The sequence below is a fragment of the Silene latifolia genome, chromosome 1, assembly GCF_048544455.1.
Source record: "Silene latifolia isolate original U9 population chromosome 1, ASM4854445v1, whole genome shotgun sequence".
Classification (NCBI taxonomy): domain Eukaryota; kingdom Viridiplantae; phylum Streptophyta; class Magnoliopsida; order Caryophyllales; family Caryophyllaceae; genus Silene; species Silene latifolia.
Genome location: NC_133526.1, coordinates 16434373 through 16455940, shown reverse-complemented (window position 1 = coordinate 16455940; position 21568 = coordinate 16434373). Strand labels below are relative to the sequence as shown.

The following is a 21568-nucleotide window of genomic DNA, read 5'->3' as shown; positions in this document are numbered from 1 at the left end:
TGTTGGATTTGGACTTTCATTAGTCGGTTTTCTTATTTATGAAAACGGGTTGAATGTGACCGATAAAGCCCACTAAAGTTATATGATTTATTGGGCAAGTCTCTCTCTCATCGAGACGGTTAAATACATAGGGTGCCAGATGCGATAAGTGTAGGTACATTTATTATACGTGGTCATTTACTGATGGGACCCAAATACAGTTCTATTATGGTTAGGTCTCTCTTGCTGTCTAGAATACCTCTAACCTATATAAATAGGTTATTGGATTGCCCATTGATTGTCATCATAAGGAAACCTTAGAGGAGGGAGGAGAAGATCCTAGTAGCTATATAATTTATCTTACAAAGTTACCCAAACACATCTACACTTACAAATCAATTATTTTTTCTTTCATTGTTGCTGAAGATAATGGCAGATTACCGTTCTATGGAGAAAGAAAAAGGGAAGTTCATTGCATATCACTCAGATAGTAGTGATGAAGACAAAGACGATAACAACAACGACAACGAAGGCGTACTTTCACTTAGTTTAGAAAAACTTAATCTTGGTACTAAGAAAAAGAAGCTTTTAGTGTTTAACTTAAGTGGTGTGCTAGTACATCGTGACTACTACAAATCTCCATCTACCAAGTTTCCTCCCGATGGGTTTTTTGGTTCACAACTTGGTAATCTTTTTATTTCTTGCATTGCATTTATTTTTTCTATATGTGATACTCGTAGCCCGTTTTGTTTCGAGTAAGTCTGTTGTAAAATGGTTTTATAATAATTGTCCATACTTGCATAGTTGCATCTGGTATATCCAAAATATTTATGCCTCCATCTTTACTTTTAGTTTACAAGAGACCCTTTCTTGAGAAGTTTATGAAGTTCTGTCTTGAAAGATTTCAAGTTGGTATATGGTCGTCAGCACAAGTGTAAGTCCCCGAACATTGTCGTGTTTAAGTTTAATTTTCTCGCTATAAGCCTCTCAAACCAATCCATGTATATATTCCATCCAATTTTTACAGGCAAAACACTGATGGTGTCGTTGAAAGCGTTCTACAGGAGTTTGAAAGCCGATTCTTATTTGTCTGGGTACATACTGATTACTGACTTCTTAATCTCTCGATCAAAGTCAACATCTTACCAAATATGAGAGTGGTTTACATATTTTGTCCATGTGTTTCGCAGGATCAGGACTGTTGCTCGGACTATGGATATAAGTTGCCTGGTAAAAAGAGAAAGCCTATGTTCTTCAAAGAGTTGACAAAACTTTGGTCAAGCCTTGCTAAGAACTCTGTCCTTAACCGCCGGTTTTATGAATCAAACACTTTGCTAATCGATAATGAGCCTTACAAAGCCCTCCTTAACCCGGTATATATTGCTTCTTCTGCTATAACTCCTCTTTGTCATCTTAAGACAGTCATGCCACGAGTACACGGAACTTATCTGTTGAACCGCTATTTGTGTTCTTACAGCCAAACACCGGGATATTTCTTGAGACTTATGATGTCAAAGATGCTACTGATAATGCTCTAGGTGAGACTACTGTTTCCGTACTACTATTCCATGTAGTTTATCTGAAGGAATTAGATTAATAATCTGATTAATGTTTCTGAAATAGATTTGAAGAATGAACTAGTCCAATTCTTGGATGGTTTAGCTGAAGCAAGCGATGTTCCTTCATATGTAAAATCACACCCGATCGGGCAGCCTGCTGTTGGACCTACTCACCCGGACTGGGAGTTTTACTCGAGAATTCGTCGTCTTTTCAAGGACTGATTACCGGCTGCTGGTTTTTGACCGTGTCAGCTTGCACAATGAAGAATTGAAAGATTTGCAATCGAATAACATAAAACGATATAAAAAACCGTCCTGTCAGTAGAAGTTTCTTATTCCTATTTTCTTTGCAATCGCAGAACTTGTACGTTTATGTTTTCAAGTGTTTGGTATCTATGAACTCATACACCTTTAGGCCACTGCTAAATTTATTGCCTTTGCCCTTTCGTATCTAGTCTATACAATGACGTTCGTTTTATTCAAGATGATGCGAAATATTAAGAAAAGACATTTGTGTTTACTTCAAATTTTAATCTCTCACTTCTTTTGGAAAACTTGTGGCCTGGGCTGCTACTGGACAAATTCAACTCACCAACTCTGCTCGTGTTGCAAACTTTTAGCCCATGAAACACAGGTCTTTTTGATACCATGTTAAATTCAACAACGAGCTTGGGCCGCACCCGAACAGAGGAGAAATAGTCCACAACGTAGGCCTAAGAGGGTTCCACTAGGGATATCAGCGGGGCGGGTATAAGTGGGTACCGCCCCGCACCCGCCCCAGTTGGGGCGGGGATGGGTGGAGCTTTGGTGGGTGGTGGGGCGGGTGCGGGTACGAAAATTGTACTCGCCACGGGTCATGGGGCGGGGATGGATTTTGCATCTTACCCAACTAATACCCGTCTACCCATCAATCATTAAAAAAAAATTAGTAGGATTATGATAATTTATAAATCTTATTTAGTTATGATTAAGATATAATGTTAATAATAACTATTTTATAAAGTTTTTTAGTAACTTATTTGGTGAAAAAATAAAATTATAAAGATAAATTAAAAAAATGGAAATTTATAGTGATTAAATCAACTTTTTACGAAAACATTTATCGAATAAAATTATGGTGTAGTGGGTTAATGGGTAAGCGGGCGGGTACGGTTTTATATTTCCACTCGTTGGGGCGGGGATGGTTTTATAAACTTGTACCCGCCACGGGTGGTGGGGCGGGGATGGGTACGAGTTTTTCTTGGTGGGTACGGGTACGGAGGGAGCCTATATCCACCACCGCCCCGCCCAATGACATCCCTAGGTTCCACTCTAAAACCAATTGGCAATAGAGGGAGTAACCCTTGCCTTATAAAGTGATAATTGAAGTTTTTGCTTAAATAGGGTTGAAACGCAAACTATTTAACAAAATGGTGTCGGTTTCAAACTATTTACCAAAAATGGGTCCACGTCATTATTTCCGGATTCTTTTTTTTTATGAGTTCTTAGTTTCTCACTGTTCTGGACAGCGAGATATTGCTTGACATATTACGGTGATAGACAAGCTACTTTCGTCCTCGTCGTTCTCCTTGCTCCGACCACCAAATAACGAAATACCACCTCAATTTTCTTCTTCTCACTTCCCCTTATCATACGCACATCTTTGTTTGAGTTATTAGCTCAATGTTTTGCGTAAAAAATAACCCACAATATCATTGTGCACTAATGAGTATACTTTGAAAAGTGTGGAAGACCAATTACTTATTTTTTATTTTTTATTTAAGAACTTTATACAAATGTCATCTATTGTGGGCAAAAGTTCTTAAACATTGGATTATAAAGTTCTTCTTTTGACATGTCATATTTTAGTAATTTCAATGTTTAAGAACTTTTGTTTACAATAGATTACATTTATATAAAGTTCTTGAATTGAAAATAGATTATATGTAACTAGTATTGGTACCCGGCTTCACCCGGGCTACCTCTGCTTACCATTAAATTTTTTTTCATTAAATAAAATTGTTTAAAGTTGAATAACCCATAAATTTATCATTAATATATTTTTCTATGACATATCCTAAAATTACGATTAAATAAATTTTGACAGTTCCAAGACTATACAACTGGATGTACAATGAGTATTGTACATCCAAGGTTATTTTAGTCTTTTTTCAAATATTTTAACAAAAACAAAAAAGGGTAACGTAATTCAATTTTCAATCTAATCCTCATTCTCTCTCTGACTGTTTTCATATTTTTCTAACTTCTCTTCATCTTCCTCCATCATTCAGTTAATGAATCATCTTCTCCCTTAAATTATTATAATTAATTGATTATGCGGAACTGAGCATCATCTGGAATTTTTTTTATCCAAATAACTCTTGTTGGTCTTGGAGGAAAATCTGCCAAACTAAAGAAATGTTCCTCAGTTCTTATCAGCAACAAAATTGGACATCTGACAAGGGGTACACCATAGCAAAGGGTTATGAACTGATCAGACTCAGAGGGGATAAGATCAGCTGGTCTGCACTCATATGGAACAAGCTGACGATTCCTAAACATGGTTTCCTAGCTTGGATATATCACCATAACAGTCTAAATACCAATGAAAAACTACATAAATTAGGTATTTCTGAGACAGATACCTGTTGTATATGTGGTATGGCAACAGAAAGCTCCAAGCATCTCTTTTTTGAGTGTGATTACAGCAGACGAGTTCTTCGGCATATTGAGAGAATGATAGGGACCAGCCTCCCGCATACTGACTCCATTACCTGGAGATTGAATATGAAGGGGTCAGTTTTATGGAAGAGTATGATTAATGCATTCTACAATGCAAGTATCCACTACATCTGGAGGCAAAGAAACCAAAGCAAACACGAACTTACCATTTTACACCCCCAGAAATTGGCGACACTGATATGCAAAGAAATGAAGATGCACATCTTGAGCTACCCGCTGATTGTGATGGGCAATCAGGATAGAAGCTTCATGGAACACTTAAAATCTATGCAATTTTGATCTTGGATTGAAGATGATAGAGTTTGGATGAAGGAAATTGGCGATTTAGGAGGAAGAGTATAGAGATCTGATTTCGTTGTCTATGCTAGGGTTCTATCCTCTTTTGTTTTTTGTTGTTAGCCAGATAATGGGTCGGCCCATGTTTGTATGTGTTTTGGTACGAGGGTTTTGGTTTACACCGAATCTCTTGATGTATGGTGACGTTTTTTTTCTTTAATATACTTACATTTTATCGAAAAAAAAGAAAATAATTGAAGCTCGTATTATTTTTACATTAGCTCGTATTCTTATCTGAATATCTCTTATTCTTATGTGCTCGTATTTTAAAGCTCATGATCATTTTAAGCTCGTATTCTTTTTACATTAGCTCGTATTCTTATCTTAATAGCTCGTATTCTTATGTGCTCGTATTTTTAAGCTCATGATCTTTTTAAGCTCATGTTCTTTTTACTTTAGCTCGTATTCTTATCTTAATAGCTCGTATGCTTATGTGCTCGTTTTTTTAAGTTCGTGATCCTTTTAAGCTCGTATTCTTTTTACATTAGCTCATATTCTTATCTTAATAGCTCGTATTCTTAGGTGCTCGTATTTTTTAGTTCGTATTCTTTTAATAATAGTTCGTATGATTGGTGTAGAAATTTACCTCAAAGTATTGTTAGATGCATTTTTCCTTCCTGGTGATGATATAAATTGCTTCTCGTTCACGAAATATTGTTAGATGCGTTTTTCCTCCTTGATGATGATGTAAATTGCTTCCTTTCACCATTTTAGAATCAAAATTATGGAGAAGAGAGATTTGTTGACTGTCGTTTAAGAGAAATTTTGAGAAGGGAAAGAAGAGGGTTTGTCGACTGAAGAAAAATCAGAATTAGGGAAAAAGGAGATGCGTAGAATCTATTTTTAGTTTTATTGGGCTTGGATAAATATATACTCCCTCTGTTTTTTTTTTAATTGTCATTCTCACTTTTCGAGATACGCACTTCTCTCTTCAATATCTCTCAAAATATATGACTAAATATGTTGAAATGTATACTCATATTAAAGCTCTATTCGTAAGGAATTTTATAGTGTAATTTTTATAATTTTCCGACCAATATATTTTTGTATAAATTGAATTCAAAGACTCACCTCGTAAATTGAAAACGTCAATTATTTTAGAACGGAGGAAGTATAATATATGGGCTTGTTGTACAATGCTACTGTACAACAGGATGTAGGATCCTATTTGTGAAATTTTGAGACAAATTCACTACTTCCGCTGTTAATATTTTACTCTTATTAATGAAACAATAGTAATAACATTTCACTACTTGCCCGTAATCATTGTTACTTTCACTACTCCCGCCGTAGTTATTGTTACTGTCACTACTGCCGCGTTAATATTGATAATTTCACTACTCCCGTCGTAATTATTGTTACTTTCACTATTGCCGCATTAATATTGATTATTTCACTACTCCCAATGTTGTTTCTACCACTTTCACTAATCTCGCTGATAATATTGTTACTTTTGCTATTCAAATGAGTGATTACTATTATATAACTATATCCAATGTTACTACAATTCTTTTCTTTACTGACGAAATTACTTTTACTACTTAGACATGCAATTTTAAGATTATATATTTGTTTAGGTATTTTTACCCAAGTCGATTAATCAGGGTCAATGTAGTCTTTATTCGTTGGTTGAGTGTATGTTTGTTCGTATGTCAATAAGTAAATAGAAAAATAAAGTGCGTAATGTAAGTCAACACGTAAGATTTGGTGACGCGGAAAACCCAATGTGGGAACAACCGCGGGAGGGACGGTACCCTGCCAAGTATTGCACTATATGAATAGGAGGATGATTACAATTATGGTACGAAGCTAATCCGGCTGGCCCTAGGTGACAGGCCTGCAAGATCTAGGACGAACGTATATTGTATGCCGAGATGTGATCTTGAATGTTGATGTATGAATGCGGGTGTTGAATGAATGAACGAATGAATGACCCCCTTCTTCTCATGCTCCTTTGGCTATTTATAGGGTAAGAACCCTAGATATGTCCTACCTCGAATATGGAAAGGGAATATAATTTCCATAAAGACTCTTTCCAAACCCGGATTCCCTTACCAATTCTCCCTGATCTTCCTAACTTCTCCCTAACTTCTCCCTGACACTTCTTTCCTTAACGCGGACGCCTCCTATGATGGGCTCCTAATCTTCCTTGAGCCCGTTTCCCCTTTCTCCAACCGCGGGCTTCCTTCCTCCTCATCACTTCTTTCATATTCTTTACTTTATTAAGTGGGCCTTCTCTATTGTGCTATTTTTAGCCCTAACAGCTTGCCCCAAATTTCTTGTGAAGTACGTTTTCAAGTATCGAGCAAGGAATTTTACGTAACCAAATGCCAAAAAAACCCTACGCCGTCTTTTTACTCCTTCCCATGCAGTCCATCACTTCAGCCGCCCTTCTCCTCTTTTCTCGCACCCAACTCCCTCTCTCCTCTTTATAACTCCAACGTCTATCTTCCACTCTCATAAATCCCAAATCATTTCAAAAAATCTTCTCTCTCTTAAACCCTCAACCTTCCTTTTCCTTCGTTCCTCGCCGGCTTCACTGTTCCTCTTGCTCCGTTTCCTTCATCAGGTAATCCTTCCTCCTTCCTTCTTTAATTTTCATTTTCTCTCTCCACCATGGGTAAAACTCGGCAATCTTCGTCAACCTGCACACCTTCCGACCGTAATCTTGACCCAACCTTCTCGTCTCGGGGACTTTTTAAGCATCCCCACGACTGCGACTCCGCTCTAACTCCGGCCGACATTCCCACGATCAAGAATCTGCTTGGTCTTGGTGACGGGGTGGATATCGTCATCCCTGAACCGGGACAAAAAGCTGACGCCCTCCGTCCAGAGTGGATTAGTTTCTACCTGTACCCGTTTAGATATGGCCTCCGTTTTCCTTTCCCTAAACTCATTCAAGACTTCATCTTCACCAACAACTTCACCATGGCACAAATCTCTGCTGGCATTTAGAGAGTTCTTCTCTATTCTCTGGCTGCTGGTCAGAGCACTGGTAAACATATCACTCTGGGTGATCTAGCCCACATGTACAGCATCAGATCCCTAGGCAGGGGTCAATTCTCATTTCGGGGCCGTGGAGAGGCTCCCTTCAGACACGTGTCAAAATCCCGTGATGAGAAATGGTTTGAGGACTTCTTCTTCGTGAGGAAGGACTCCATCCAGCCTCCTGCTGACTACATTTTCGAGAAATGGGTTCTAACTTCGAGTAAGTAGTCTTCCTGTCACCTGACTTATTTTATCTCGCTGCTTACTAGCTTACTTCATCGCCTTCGTGCAGGCCCCTGTGACCTTACCCGTATTGGCGCCAAGATCCTGCCGCTGACAAGAAACTATTCAAAGCATCTCCGAACGAGAGAAAGTTTCCAGATCTGCTTCCTGGTTTTTCACCTGCTTTCTCCTCTAATCCTCCTCAGTCAGCTCACAGTATGTCTTCCGGTAAGACTTCTGCAACCACTTTTTATTTGCATGCTGTTTCTGCTGAACGTTTAAGTATTCTATCGTCTGAGACTATATATGCTTGCAAGTTCAAAAGTTGATCCGTTGGAAATCATCCTCCAAAGTGCCAAAAGAAAGAGACCTTCTGCCAGTCCTGATGTGGCCTCTGCCTCCAAGAGAAGTGCTCCTGCTGCCTCCTTCCAGACTCCTCCCACAGTTTCCAGTTCTGCTGCACGTGAGCCCTTGGAGGTCAACCCGTTATCTCGCCATCCGCCTACTCCTCCTGCCAGTCCTCGGGCTTCATCTAGCGGCGGTATTATTGCTCATTTCCCAGAGGGCTTTGGGAATGTGGACAAGGTGCCCTACTGGCCGGAGATTGATCAGCTGCTCTTTCCTCCTGTTGAGGAAACGTTTTCGGAGTTCTCTCCAGAGGAGATGGCTGAAAATGACGTGCACAACGCCTTTATGGTAAATATTATTCATTTTTTACATATCTGTCTGTCTGCTTTACTTAGATTCTGCCTCCTGACTTCCTTGCCGACTCTTGATTTTTTCTGCCCCAGACTCTCCAGTCTACACTCTACAACGGGAAGATGATCAACATAGTGCAGACCACCAGCCGTGCTACCAGCGCCAAGAACCAGGAGCTGAAGGAGACTGTTGCTGATCTGGTACAGCAGCGGATTGATATGAAGGAGCGTGTGGTGGAGCTGAAGACGGAGCTTGATGTCACCAAGAAGAAGCTGAAAGACGGGGCTGATCAGCTGGCGCGTACTCATGCGGTGTGCAATACCTTCTCTGACTCCCTCGGGCGCTCTGATGAGAAGATCAGTGAGCTGATCTCCCTGGCCACCAGCGTCGTCGCCTATGCTACCTGGCGGGGAAAGATCAGCGGGATGCGTGCTGCCCTCGAAGAGGCTCCTACCCAGCAGGCTATAGAGGAAGAGGAGAAACAGCTGGAGATGCTCTACCCCACTCAACCTGATCTGAGTGTGCTGATGCCTGAAGTTGGGGAGGTGAATTCTCTTGCACTTGCTGAGGAAGCTGCTGGGGATGGAGCTGGGACATCCCAGGATGCTGCTGACGGAGCTAAGGGAGCTATGGCGGCTGAGGATGCACAGGCTGGTGCGGTACCTGAAACGAAGGGTCAGCAGGAAGAGGAGGTGCCAGAGGTGGAGGTCATTAATGTGACCGATAATTATGTTTTTTGTGTTTTGATGAACTTTTGGTAGTCTGGCCCAGAGGTGGCAGACTTTGTAATTTTTAAAACTCTTTTTGTGGTTGCTCCGCCAAGGTGGCGGTTAAACTTTGGGCTGTACTTTTGGCCATATTTTGAAAATGCCCCTTGCCATAGTTTGGCAAGGCTTTAGCTTACATATCGTGTGCTTTGTTATTTATTTTCCCTATTTTTAGGAAATTTGTCGTGTCAGCCTGTTTGGCTGATTTAGGCGAGTCCTGTCATCCTGAGAAGGCTGGCGTTCTGACTCAGCTAGCTGCCGTGTCAGCCTGGTGGATGATTTAGGCGTATGCCGCAATGTAGGGGGGAGTGGCCGTGTCAACCTAGGAGGCTGATTTAGACCAGCCTGGCCAGCCTGAAAAGGCTGATCCAGACTAAGCTAGTCTTGCCGTGTCACCGATGGCGATTTAGGCGTATCCGATTTTGGACTACTTAACCTTGTTCATGACGCAAGGTGTGTTCATCTCGTTTAAAGCCGACAGGGGCGTCATTGAGGCAAGTTTTTCGTCATTCTAGGACCGATGGAGACGCTGCAGGACTCTGTTAGCGCAGATATCCCTACGTTCTATGTTCGTGTGTGTAGACACCTCATTTCTGCACCTCTCGCAAACCACCCGGTGATGATTGGGCCGCATGTTTGGTACACGGAACGATTTATGACAGTTCGTAAGTTTATCGTCAAGTGATTGCTCAAATATTAATGTCTACCTCTTAGTTGTCATCTACGTGCCGATACGGTCGTTTTCACAGTAATTAGAGTACATTTGGAGTCCGGGCCTAAAACCATCTTCATTTTCCGATAACTGTTTAATCCCGAGTCAGAATGTTCTGGAATGTTCCGGATATTTCTATTCCATATTTTATAAATATTTTACAAATCTTTATTCTTTGGTAAACAATTTCCCGTAATATTCACACAAGATATTAAGGAAAACCGAATTATCCCTTTATTCCATAATTTAAACACGGAAATCTTTCTTCCGCAGGAGGAAACCACTTGGGAACAGATGCAGCAGGTGCTGCGCCTCTTCCAAGAGACGCAGTGGCTGCTGCGCCTCTTCCCAGGTCCTTTTCTGCGTAATTTTCGTATCTTTTTCATATCTTTCCGAGATTCGCTTCCAAAGACTCTCCGAAACCCTAATTCCTTCACGTGATTAGTATAAATAGGAGCCTTCGCTCCTCATATTTCTCACGCGAGTGTCCGCCCTTCTCTTCTCCCTTTGCATTCTAGACCTTTGTTCTTACTTTTTGGCGTCTACGTGCTTGAACATTCGACCACGTAAGCTCGGATCCTTCTGACTACCAGCCTCGTTTGCATGACCGACCAATTTGACCAACTCCACATCAATCAACTTAATTAATCTAATCGTTTTCCTCTTACGAGGGCACTTTCATATTTGCATTATAGTTCGAGTCGAGCATCGCTAATCGATAACTTAGTCCTTCTCGTTTCGTCAAACATGTAAGTCTGAGGGTGTAAATCTCTCTTTATTTATTGTTATTTACTTTTTGTATCACTAATGTAAGGTTTATGTCGAAAATACTAATTAAAACCGATTTCTAAAACCGTGCTTTAAAAAACCCTTTTTACGGATTTTCAGAAGACAAACCGTCGAGAAAGGACGCAGCAACTGCTGCGCCTCTTCGAAGGAGTGCAGTTCCTGCTGCGCCTCTTCGTGAGGCTGCCGCAGTTCCTGCTTCCTTTCGTCTTCCTTCGTCCTCTGTTAGTTTGTTTGCTTTTATTCGTTTTTCATTTGTTCTTGTTAATTCTTCGATATAATCATCACTAATTTCACATGTATATTGTTTATCATTCGTTAGCACATAATTTGTCATTTAAATCCAACTTAAATCCCTTATAATCCAATATTTGCGGGTTTTCGTCATTAAAATCAATCCGGGTTATAGAAATTCGATTTGTTCATATTGAGTTTCTGGAATTCGACCTTTGATATATTTTCATCTATTTATTGTCATATTCGTCATTAATTTATCGTTAACTCATCATGTTTAGTTTATTTCATTCACCCATGTCACTAATTAATCGTTCAATCTTGTAATTAATTCATTCTAATTCCGTCTCATCCATGTTTTATTGCTTTCATGACCATCATTCACATGTAAATAACCCATTAATCACTTCCATCCGAGTAAATATATATTAATCGATCTTTAAATTAACCGATTAATGTTAACGATTTGCAGTTCCGACTTCACAGCCAGAACCCACCCATGGAACAGACGCAGCAACCGCTGCGCCTCTTCCAGAGGGCGCAGCTTTGATGCGCCTGTTCCAGGATGAGTTCTATCTCTGAACTCCGTTGTTGCATGACCTAGTTTAATTAGCTTACGTATAATCAACTATTAATCGTATTATCACCTTCTGACTTGCTCGTTAATTCATTCTTTTATTCATTTTCTCAAATTATCCGTTTTAAAAAGGTATTTTCGACGTAAATCGCCTATTCCATTGTAATTATTGTAATTTTCATTATTGTAATTTTATTTTATTACATTTATCATTGTATTTTGTATCATTTGTATGCCTTCACATGTAATTGAACTTAAATCCCGACTCGACATTAATTGTATGCTAAATTAATTGTTCACCGACTTAGTCTAATTCTCACATGCTAGGATTAAAACTTGGATGTTGCATTGCATGCATATAATCGACGATATATCAAGTATAAATGATGTCCCTAATCATTAGTAGAGGCCGCTATCGAGGCGGGCGGGATTAGGTGTTCGATCAAAAGAGCTTCCTAATACGTACCCCCACCCCTTACTCCAGATCTCTGTGAACATCTGTGTTCATTGGCATCCACGAGAGTCATTCTAGACATAGAATGCTAAGGGTAACGATTGCTTGGTCTTCATGTCTCTACTTTGTGTCTTGACCTGGCACGAGGTATTCTAACGGTTTCAATTTCCCATAAAAATTGGTGGCGACTCCAACAAAAATGCAAACGCTTGTTCTCTTCCTCCCAAGCGCCCCCGTGGGCCCCCCGCTGTCCACAGTTTGGCGACTCCGCTGGGGATAATACACTTACGTGTAGCCAAGGGTGAAACTTGAACAAGGTTAGGGAATAATTTGTACAAGACAATTGTCGGTTTTCATAACTCGGTCTTCCTAGACCGTTTTATTCGGCCTTCCTAGGCCCAACCCAACCCATTCGACCAATCGTCCCGTCTAAACGGTCCTAATTCTTATTTGGGCCTAAGGATGGATAGTGATTGACGTCATCCATACCATGATGCTTACTCTTGTTTGTATCAAGGGCCTTCACTATTTGAGGAAATGGACTAGGAATCGGCCTTACTCTTGTTTGGTACGAGCCTCTCCACAGACTTCGGGTTTGATGGTTCGGTATGGCAACCCACCCTTTAAACCAAAACCCTTTTAAATGCACTCAGCATCCCGTTATAATGCTTGTATAAATGTGTGTACCTTACGTGATCACCATTTCTAAACAAAACCATGACGATTTTTGTAAAAATCAAAACCCTTTTTTAATCAAAATTTCGAAAAAAGGCCATTGATTAGCGCAAAACACAGTCAAAACTCTGTCCGTTTGTCGAGTCAAAATCCGGGCCACAAGCCCATTTCAAAACCTCACTTCGAGTCCACTCCTACAACTACACTATAGTTGATTAGGATACACATTTTCAAAAAAACCTTGTCCTTTCTTCAAAGCTCACTCAACACAAGTGGCACACACCCACTTCACGAGTCAAAACATTTCTTCTTTTAGCAAGTGTGTTAGAATGGTCGATCGTGTTTTGATTCGTCATCGATCTCTTATCCAGTTTTCAAGATGCCTGGATCCAGCGAAACAAACCTCCACCAACTTCAAGATGGTAATGATCGAATCCTAGCCGCGCTAGCCCAAATCCAAGTTACCCAAGACCAAGTCCATGATCGCCTTGAGATCATCGAGGGCCGGATCTATGCCGTAGAGGGGAGGTTGCCTCCTCATGAAAGTGAAGTAATAGGTGACTACGCGGATGAATCCAGGGGCGAAAATCCTCCCATGGGACTAACTGTGGCCGAGAAAAGGCTCCAATACTTAGAGGAGCAATTGATGTACCTTAAAGGGGATGACATTTACAGAGAGAATAATCGCAAGTATGAGGTCGTCAATTCCAAATTGCCAACCAACTTCAATATGACGGATATCCCTAAATTCAAGGGGCACGAAAACCCTTTGAACCATATCCATGCCTTCAAGGATTACATGTCTATCAAAGGCATCAAACCCGAGATGTTCTTAAGGATCTTTCCTTCATCTCTTGACACCATCCCAAAGCAATGGTTCTACTCTTTAGAACACAAGAAGATCGCTACTTGGGAAGATGCCGCGATCGAGTTTGCTAAGCAATATGCGGATAATGCCGAGATCCAAGTTAACATACGCACTCTAGAGGTTCTTACCCAAAATGACAAAGAAGGATTCACCGACTTCCTAAGTAGGTGGAGGAAGACTAGTACCCAACTAGTTGAACGCCCGGATGAGGCTACCCTTGTGGAGAAGTTCGTGGATAATCTCAAACCCATCTATGCCAACCATTTGAGATACCAAAACATCAAAACTTTCAAGGACTTAACCGTACTAGGGACAAGGATTGAAGATGACATCTGTAAAGGGCTCTTATCCAAAACGATAGGTCGAGGATATCAAGGCTCAACAAGTCGTTCATACGGCTCCACTAGCAAGACTGATGAAGTTAACCTTCTCGAGCCATCCAAGAGAAGTACCCCACCAAGGAAATTCACAAACCTTGGGGACACTTACTCCAACGCTCTAAAAAGGTTAATGAAACAAGGCAAACTTCAACCCATTGGACCTACTCCCGAACCCGAAAAGAAATCCAAATTCTGGGACGAGAACTCGTACTGTGAATACCATAGGGGCAAGGGGCATGACACAGAAAAATGCTACAAATTGAAAAATGTGCTTCAAGACATGATTGAAAATGGTCGACTACTAATACCGTCGGGAGGTAAACCCAACAACACTCAGAATCCTCTTGGAGTTCTAGTGATTACAAGTGACGAATCTACCTTAGATTGTTCACACCTCATTTCTCCAATTGAAGATGAAATCCATGCAATCGAGAATGAAGGGTTCTACTCTACTATCTCTCCTACCGTTTTCGACTTCATCACATGGGCAAGGAGTGTGGATAGACAAGTTTGGGAATTAGAAAATTTGGTGACAGCTTTACATGATCCCTGTAGATACCTCATTTCTGCACCTCCCGCAAACCACCCGGTGATGATTGGGCCGCATGTTTGATACGCGGAACGATTTGTGACAGTTCGTAAGATTATCGTCAAGTGATTGCTCAAATATCAATGTCTACCTCTTAGATGTCATCTACGCACCGATACGGTCGTTTTGGCAGTAATTAGAGTACATTCGGAGTCCGGGTCAAAAACCGTCTCCATTTTCTGATAACCGTTAAATCCCGAGTCAGAATATTCTGGATGTTCCGGATATTTCTATTCCATATTTCATAAATTTTATCTTTTGGCAAATAATACCCCGTAATATTCATAAGATATTCGAATTATTTCCGTCCTACCATAACTCAAACGCGGAAATCTTTCTTCAAAGAGAGGAAACCTCTCGGGAATAGACGCGCAATGAGCAGCGCTGCGCCTCTTCCAAGAGACGCAGTGGCTGCTGCGCCTCTTCCCAGACTCTTTTCTGCATGTTTTACGTATCTTTTTCATATCTTTCCGAGATTCACTTCCAAAGAGTCTCTGAAACCCTAATTCCTTCACGTGATTAGTATAAATAGGAGCCTTCGTTCCTCATATTTCTCACGCGAGTGTCCGCCCTTCTCTTCTCCCTTTGCATTCTAGACTTTGTTCTTACTTATGGCGCCTACGTGCTTGAACTTTCGACCACGTAAGCTCGGATCTTTCCGGGTACCAGCCTCTCCGTTGCATGACCGACCAATTTGACCAACTACACTCAATCAACTTAATTTAATTAATCGTTTTCCTCTTACGAGGGCACTTTCCTTGCATTCGCGTCGAGCATCACTAATCGATATTCTTAGTTCTTCTCGTTTCGTCAACATGTAAGTCTGAGGGTGTATAATCCTTATTTATTTGTTGTATTTTACTTTTCGTATCATCAATTGTAAGGTTTACGTCGAAAATACCGTTAAAATCGATTTCTAAACCCCTTTGTTAAAACCTGTTTTGCGGATTTCCAGTAGATAACAGTCGAGAAAGGACGCAAGAATCGCCTGCGCCTCTTCGAAGGAGCGCATTCTCTTGCGCCTCTTCGTGAGGCTGCCGCAGTTCCTGCTTCCTTTCTTCTTCGTTTGTCCTCTGTAATTCGTATTCAAAATCTTTCTTTTGCTTGCTTCGTCTGTTAATTCTTCGTCGTAGTATCATAATAATTCCATATGTATTATAATCACCGTCATGTTCATGTTTAATTTGACATAAATCCGACTTAAATCCTAAATAATCCAATATTTGCGGGTTTTCGTCATTAAATTCAAACCCGGATTTTAGAGATTCAATTTAATCATATTGAGTTTCTGGAATTCATCATTGATATAGTTTTAATCTGTTTATTCGCATATTCGTTGTATATCCGTTGTATTTAGCCTAATTGACTTATTTCAATAGAGGACTCATTAATATTTTCATCATAATTTCATGTAAATAATCCGTTTCTGATTCATCCCATCCATGTTTATCGTTTTTATGACCGTCATTCACATGTAATTAACCTATTAATCACTTCCATCCGAGTAACTATTTTAATCCATCATTAAATTCATCAATTCAGATTAACGATTTGCAGTTCCGGCTTCACAGCCAGAACTCACCCTTGGAACAGACGCAGCAACTGCTGCGCCTCTTCCAGAGGGCGCAGTCCTGCTGCGCCTGTTCCAGGATGATTTCTGTCCATGAACTCCGTTTATGCCTTGACTTAGTTTAATTAGTTTACGTATTAATCGACTATTATTCGTATTATCACCTTCTGTTTTGTTCGTTGATTTATTCTTTTATTTCTTTTTCTCAAATTATCCGTTTTAAAGGTATTTTCGACGTAAATCGCCTAATCCAATGTAATTATTGTAATTTTCATTATTGTAATTCGTAATTATTGTATTTCTTTTATTGTCTGTATGTTTTCACATGTAATTGAACTTAAATCCTACTTCGACCCTAATTGTATGCTAATTAATTGTTCACCGACTTAGCCTAATTCTCACATGTTAGGATTAATCTATGGATGTTGCATTACATGCATATAACCGACGATATATCGAGTATGAATAACTTCCCTAATCATTAGTAGAGGCCGCTATCGAGGCGGGCGGGATTAGGTGTTCGATCAAAAGAGCTTCATAATACGTACCCTCACCCCTTACTCCAGATCTCCGTGAGCACCCGTATTCATTGGCATCCACGAGAGTCATTCTAGACATAGAATGCTAAGGGTAACGATTGCTTAGTGTTCATGTCACTACTTTGTGTCTTGACATGACACGAGGTATTCGAACGGTTCCAATTTCCCATAAAAATTGGTGGCGACTCCATACAAAATGCAAACGCTTGTTTCTCTTTCCAACCCAAGCGCCCCCGTGGGCGGCCCGCTGTCCACAGTTTGGCGACTCCGCTGGGGATAATACACTTACGTGTAGCCAAGGGTGAAACTTGAACAAGGTTAGGGAATAGTTTGTACAAGACAATTGTCGGTTTTCATAACTCGGTCTTCCTAGATCGTTTATTCGGCCTTTCTAGGCCCAACCCAACCCATTCGACCAATCGTCCCGTCTAAACGGTCCTAATTCTTATTTGGGCCTAAGGATGGATAGCGATTGACGTCATCCATACCATGATGCTTACTCTTGTTTGTATCAAGGGCCTTCACTACTTGAGGAAATGGACTAGGAATCGGCCTTACTCTTGTTTGGCATGAGCCTCTCCACAGACTTCGGGTTTGATGGTTCGGTATGGCAACCCACCCGTTAAACCAAAATCCTTTTAAATGCACTCAGCATCCCGTTATAATGCTTGTATAAATGTGTAAACCTTACGTGATCACCATTTCTAAACAAAATCATGACGAATTTTCAAAAATCAAAACCCAATTTCAAAACAAAATTTCGAAAAAAGTCCTTCAATTAGCGCAAAATCCGGTCAAAACTCTGTCCGTTTGTCGTGTCAAAATTCGGGCCACAAGCCCATTTCAAAACCTCACTTCGAGTCCACTCCTACAACTACACTACAGTTGACTAGGACACACATTTTCAAAGACCTTGTCTTTCTTCAAAACTCACTCAACACAAGTGGCACACACTAGGGCTGAGCAAAAAATCCGATTATCCGAACCGATCCGATATCCGATCCCCATCCGATCCGAAAAGGCGGATATCCGATCCGAAAAATACATTCGGTTCGGATATCCGATCCGAAACTTTCGGATACGGATCGGATATCGGATAATTGTTACAGAATTTTCGGATATCCGTATCCGATTCGAAACTTAGTTTTTTTTTTTTCCCCCTAAAAAATGTTAAAGTTTACCCATTGCATTTGGGCCTTCAGAACTACAAATTCTGTAGTTTACATACATTGGGCTTTAGTACTACATAGTCCGTCTTATAAATAAACAATCCATGTTTTAACCCTAGCATTTCCCTTCATTTTTACAGCAATGTTTTCGTCTTCTCCCTCCACTATTTTCATGTCTTCATTTTAACTATACTTTTGTTATTAAATCTCTCTAATACTCCCTCCCAGTCGTTATAATGTTCCCCTTTGATATGGGCACGATACTTAAGGAAAAGTATTAAAATATTAGTAAAAGAGTTGTGTGGGGTTGGTGGTAGGAGAGAGGGATGAATTATTAATAGTTAAATAAAGAATTGTGGGGCCAAAACATAAAAGGAAAGTAATAAAATAGGAGTAAAAGAGTTGTGTGGGGTTTGGTGATAGGAGAGATAAATGAATAAAATAAGAGTAAAAGTTTCTAAAAATAGAAAGGGGAACATTACTTGAATAATCCGTTTTGGGAAAGAGGGAACATTATAGTGACTGGGAGGGAGTATTAATAGCTTTTACATGCCTTGAAGGGAGCTCTTCAATAATTAGTCTAAGTTAATTTAACCCATTATTTCCAAACATTAGATCTGACTTTTAAGTTGGTATATTTACCACGATCATGGTATAATCGAGTGGTTGTCAATTGTGTTGCATGTCAATTGACGGTGCTTGCGATACTTTCCGACTTCCGCTACTGCACCGCACAAATCTCGGATAATGCCTTTCAGATCTCCTTTATTGTTCCCGTAATGCTTTCCTTTGTTCCTCCGCGTTTGCCTTTCGTCATTGCTAACTACCGGTGCTTCTATTTCTAGTCAACAACGTTTAATTAAATTAAATATGAGGTGAATAAGGGAGATCTAGAGTTTCTGAAAACTATTTGTCCATGATTTTATTTTATTTTGTGTAAATTAAGTGTTTCAAATACAACTAAGCCTAAGTATGTTCTCCTGTATCCCCCATGGAATTTAATTGGTCAGTTATAATTGTATTTTTCTCTCAAAAATTATCATTGAAATGTTAATTGCAAGGCTGTTTGACTGATGTTGTAAGCTAATCGGATCGGTAACGGGTATTCGGATATCCGATCCGAAAATTTCGGATATTAAAAGTCGGATATCCGAAATTTTCGGATCGGATATCGGATACTAAAATTTCTAGGTTTCGGATACGGATACCCGATCCGAAACTGGTTTCGGATCGGATGCCCGATCCGTGCTCAGCCCTAGCACACACCCACTTCACGAGTCAAAACTTTTCCTCTTTTAGCAAGTGTGATAGAATGGTCGATCGTGTTTTGATTCGTCGCCGATCTCTTATCCAGTTTCCAAGATACCCGGATCAAGTGATGAAACGAATCTCCAGCAAATTCAAGATAGTAATGATCGAATCCTAACCGCGCTAGCCCAAATGCAAGTTACCCAAGACCAAACATACGCCCGCCTTGAGCTTATCGAAGGCCGTATCTATGATGTAGAGGGAAGGTTGCCTCCCCTTAAAAGTGAAGTACTACGTTACTCCGAGGATGAGTCTAGGGATGAGAATCCTATCATAGGGACGACTGCAGCTGAGAAAAGACTCCAATACCTAGAGGAGCAATTGATGTACCTTAAGGGGGATGACATTTATAGGGAAAATAACCGCAAATATGAAGCCGTCAATTCCAAATTGCCTACTAACTTTAGCATGACGGATATCCCTAAGTTCAAGGGGCATGAGAACCCTTTGAATCACATCCGCGCCTTCAAGGATTACATGTCTATCAAAGGCATCAAACCCGAGATGTTCTTAAGGATCTTTCCTTCATCTCTTGACACCATCCCGAAGCAATGGTTCTACACTTTAGATCACAAGAAAGTCGCTACTTGGGAAGACGCCGCAATCGAGTTCTCTAAACAATATGCGGATAATGCCGAGATCCAAGTCAATATGCGCACTCTAGAGGTTCTTACCCAAAATGACAAAGAAGGATTCACCGACTTTCTAAGTAGGTGGAGGAAGACTAGTACTCAACTAGTTGAACGCCCGGATGAGGCTATTCTTGTGGAAAAGTTTGTGGATAATCTCAAACCCATATATGCCAACCATCTGAGATATCAAAACATCAAGACTTTCAAGGACTTAACCGTATTAGGGACACGAATTGAAGATGACATCCGTAAAGGACTCTTGTCCAAAACGGTAGGTCGAGCATATCAAGGGTCCACAAGTCGTTCATACGGCTCTACTAGCAAGACCGACGAAGTTAACCTTCTCGAGCCATCTAAGAAAACTACTCCACCAAGGAAATTCACAAACCTTGGGGATACGTACTCCAACGCTCTAAAAAGGTTAATGAAGCAAGGTAAACTCCAACCCATTGGACCTACTCCCGAACCCGAAAGGAAGTCCAAGTTTTGGGATGAAAATTCATACTGTGAATACCATAGGGGCAAAGGGCACGACACAGAAAAATGCTACAAGTTGAAACACGTGCTTCAAGATATGATTGAAGATGGTCGACTTCCAATTCCACCAGGAGGTAAGCCCAACAACACTCAGAATCCTCTTGGAGTTCTAGTGATTACAAGTGACGAATCTACCTTAGATTGCTCACACCTCATTTCTCCCACCGAAAATGAAATTCATGCAATTGAGAAGGAAAGACTCTACTCTACTATCTCCCCTACCATTTCCGACTTCATCACATGGGCAAGGAGTGTAGATAGACAAGTGTGGGAACTAGAAAGCATGGTAACGACCTTGCGCAATCCCAACGCAATACCTAAAGAACGTATACCATTGATCTTCTCTCAAAATGCCACCATGCAAGAAGTAGTCACCATGGTTGATAAACTAGTCGATCAAATCATACGACTAGAAGGTGACATCATGAGAATGAAGGAACTAGCTGCAGTTAATGGGGTTTGGGCCGATGATGATGAGGACGAGTATCTCATTGAAAACTCCCTAGTCAAAGAAATAGTCCAAAATGGTGAAGACCAAGATGTGGATCACCTAACTCGTTCGGGTCGCCCATATCAAAGCACTACTCAAAACGGTCCAACCAACGTCATCACACCAAATGACAACGAAGATGACCCCACTGATCATTTGCTCAAGCGATTACAGAAGACCAAGGCTGATCTTTCAGTCTGGCAACTAGTGGCAAGCTCATTTCCACATCGCCAAGCTTTACTGCAAGCTTTGGCCAAATTGAATGTAGCACATAACTCCACTCCTGAAGATGTAGTCAACTTGGTCTTCCAAGAATCACCTAAGCTAAGTAATCCTATTACTTTCTCGGATGAAGACTTGCCACCGTTCGGCGCTAGTCACAACCTTGCTCTATACATCACTGTCATCTGTCTAAAGAAATATGTGCCAATGACCTTGGTAGATGATGGCTCCGCGGTCAACGTCATACCCCTCAAAACGGCATACAAACTAGGCATGAAAGAGTCGGATTGGACTCCTACAAATCAAGGTGTTCGTGCATATGACGGTACACGACGAAAAGTGGTGGGACTTGCTAGCCTAACCATAGCCACAGGACCAATCGAACGGAAGGTTAACTTCCAAATAGTGGACATCGAAACTTCATTCAACATACTTCTGGGAAGGCCTTGGATTCATGCTTCCAAAGCGGTAACATCCACCCTTCATCAAAAGATCAAGATTCCACTAAATGGCAAAGTAGTGACGATCACTTCGTCACCCATCAAGGCAATAATC

At 40.6% G+C, this 21568-nt stretch overlaps 1 protein-coding gene across 1 annotated transcript; it reads left to right on the top strand.

The window, feature by feature from the left end:
- The first annotated feature begins 282 nt into the window (after positions 1-282).
- Positions 283-2044, top strand: LOC141652630 (uncharacterized). The gene is made up of 6 exons (XM_074460211.1): positions 283-664; positions 832-913; positions 1007-1073; positions 1170-1352; positions 1457-1517; positions 1603-2044. Exons 1-6 carry the CDS (start codon positions 409-411, stop codon positions 1758-1760), a joined length of 807 nt encoding a protein of 268 aa, XP_074316312.1. The 5' UTR covers positions 283-408; the 3' UTR covers positions 1761-2044.
- Positions 2045-21568: the final 19524 nt, after the last annotated feature.

Excerpts from the sequence above, each read along its gene's own strand:
- LOC141652630 (XM_074460211.1), top strand. The coding sequence starts at position 409 with ATGGCAGATTACCGTTCTATGGAGAAAGAAAAAGGGAAGTTCATTGCA. Across the intron at positions 1,074-1,169 it reads GCCGATTCTTATTTGTCTGG|GATCAGGACTGTTGCTCGGA; the intron begins GTACATACTGAT and ends TGTGTTTCGCAG. Across the intron at positions 1,353-1,456 it reads ACAAAGCCCTCCTTAACCCG|CCAAACACCGGGATATTTCT; the intron begins GTATATATTGCT and ends GTGTTCTTACAG.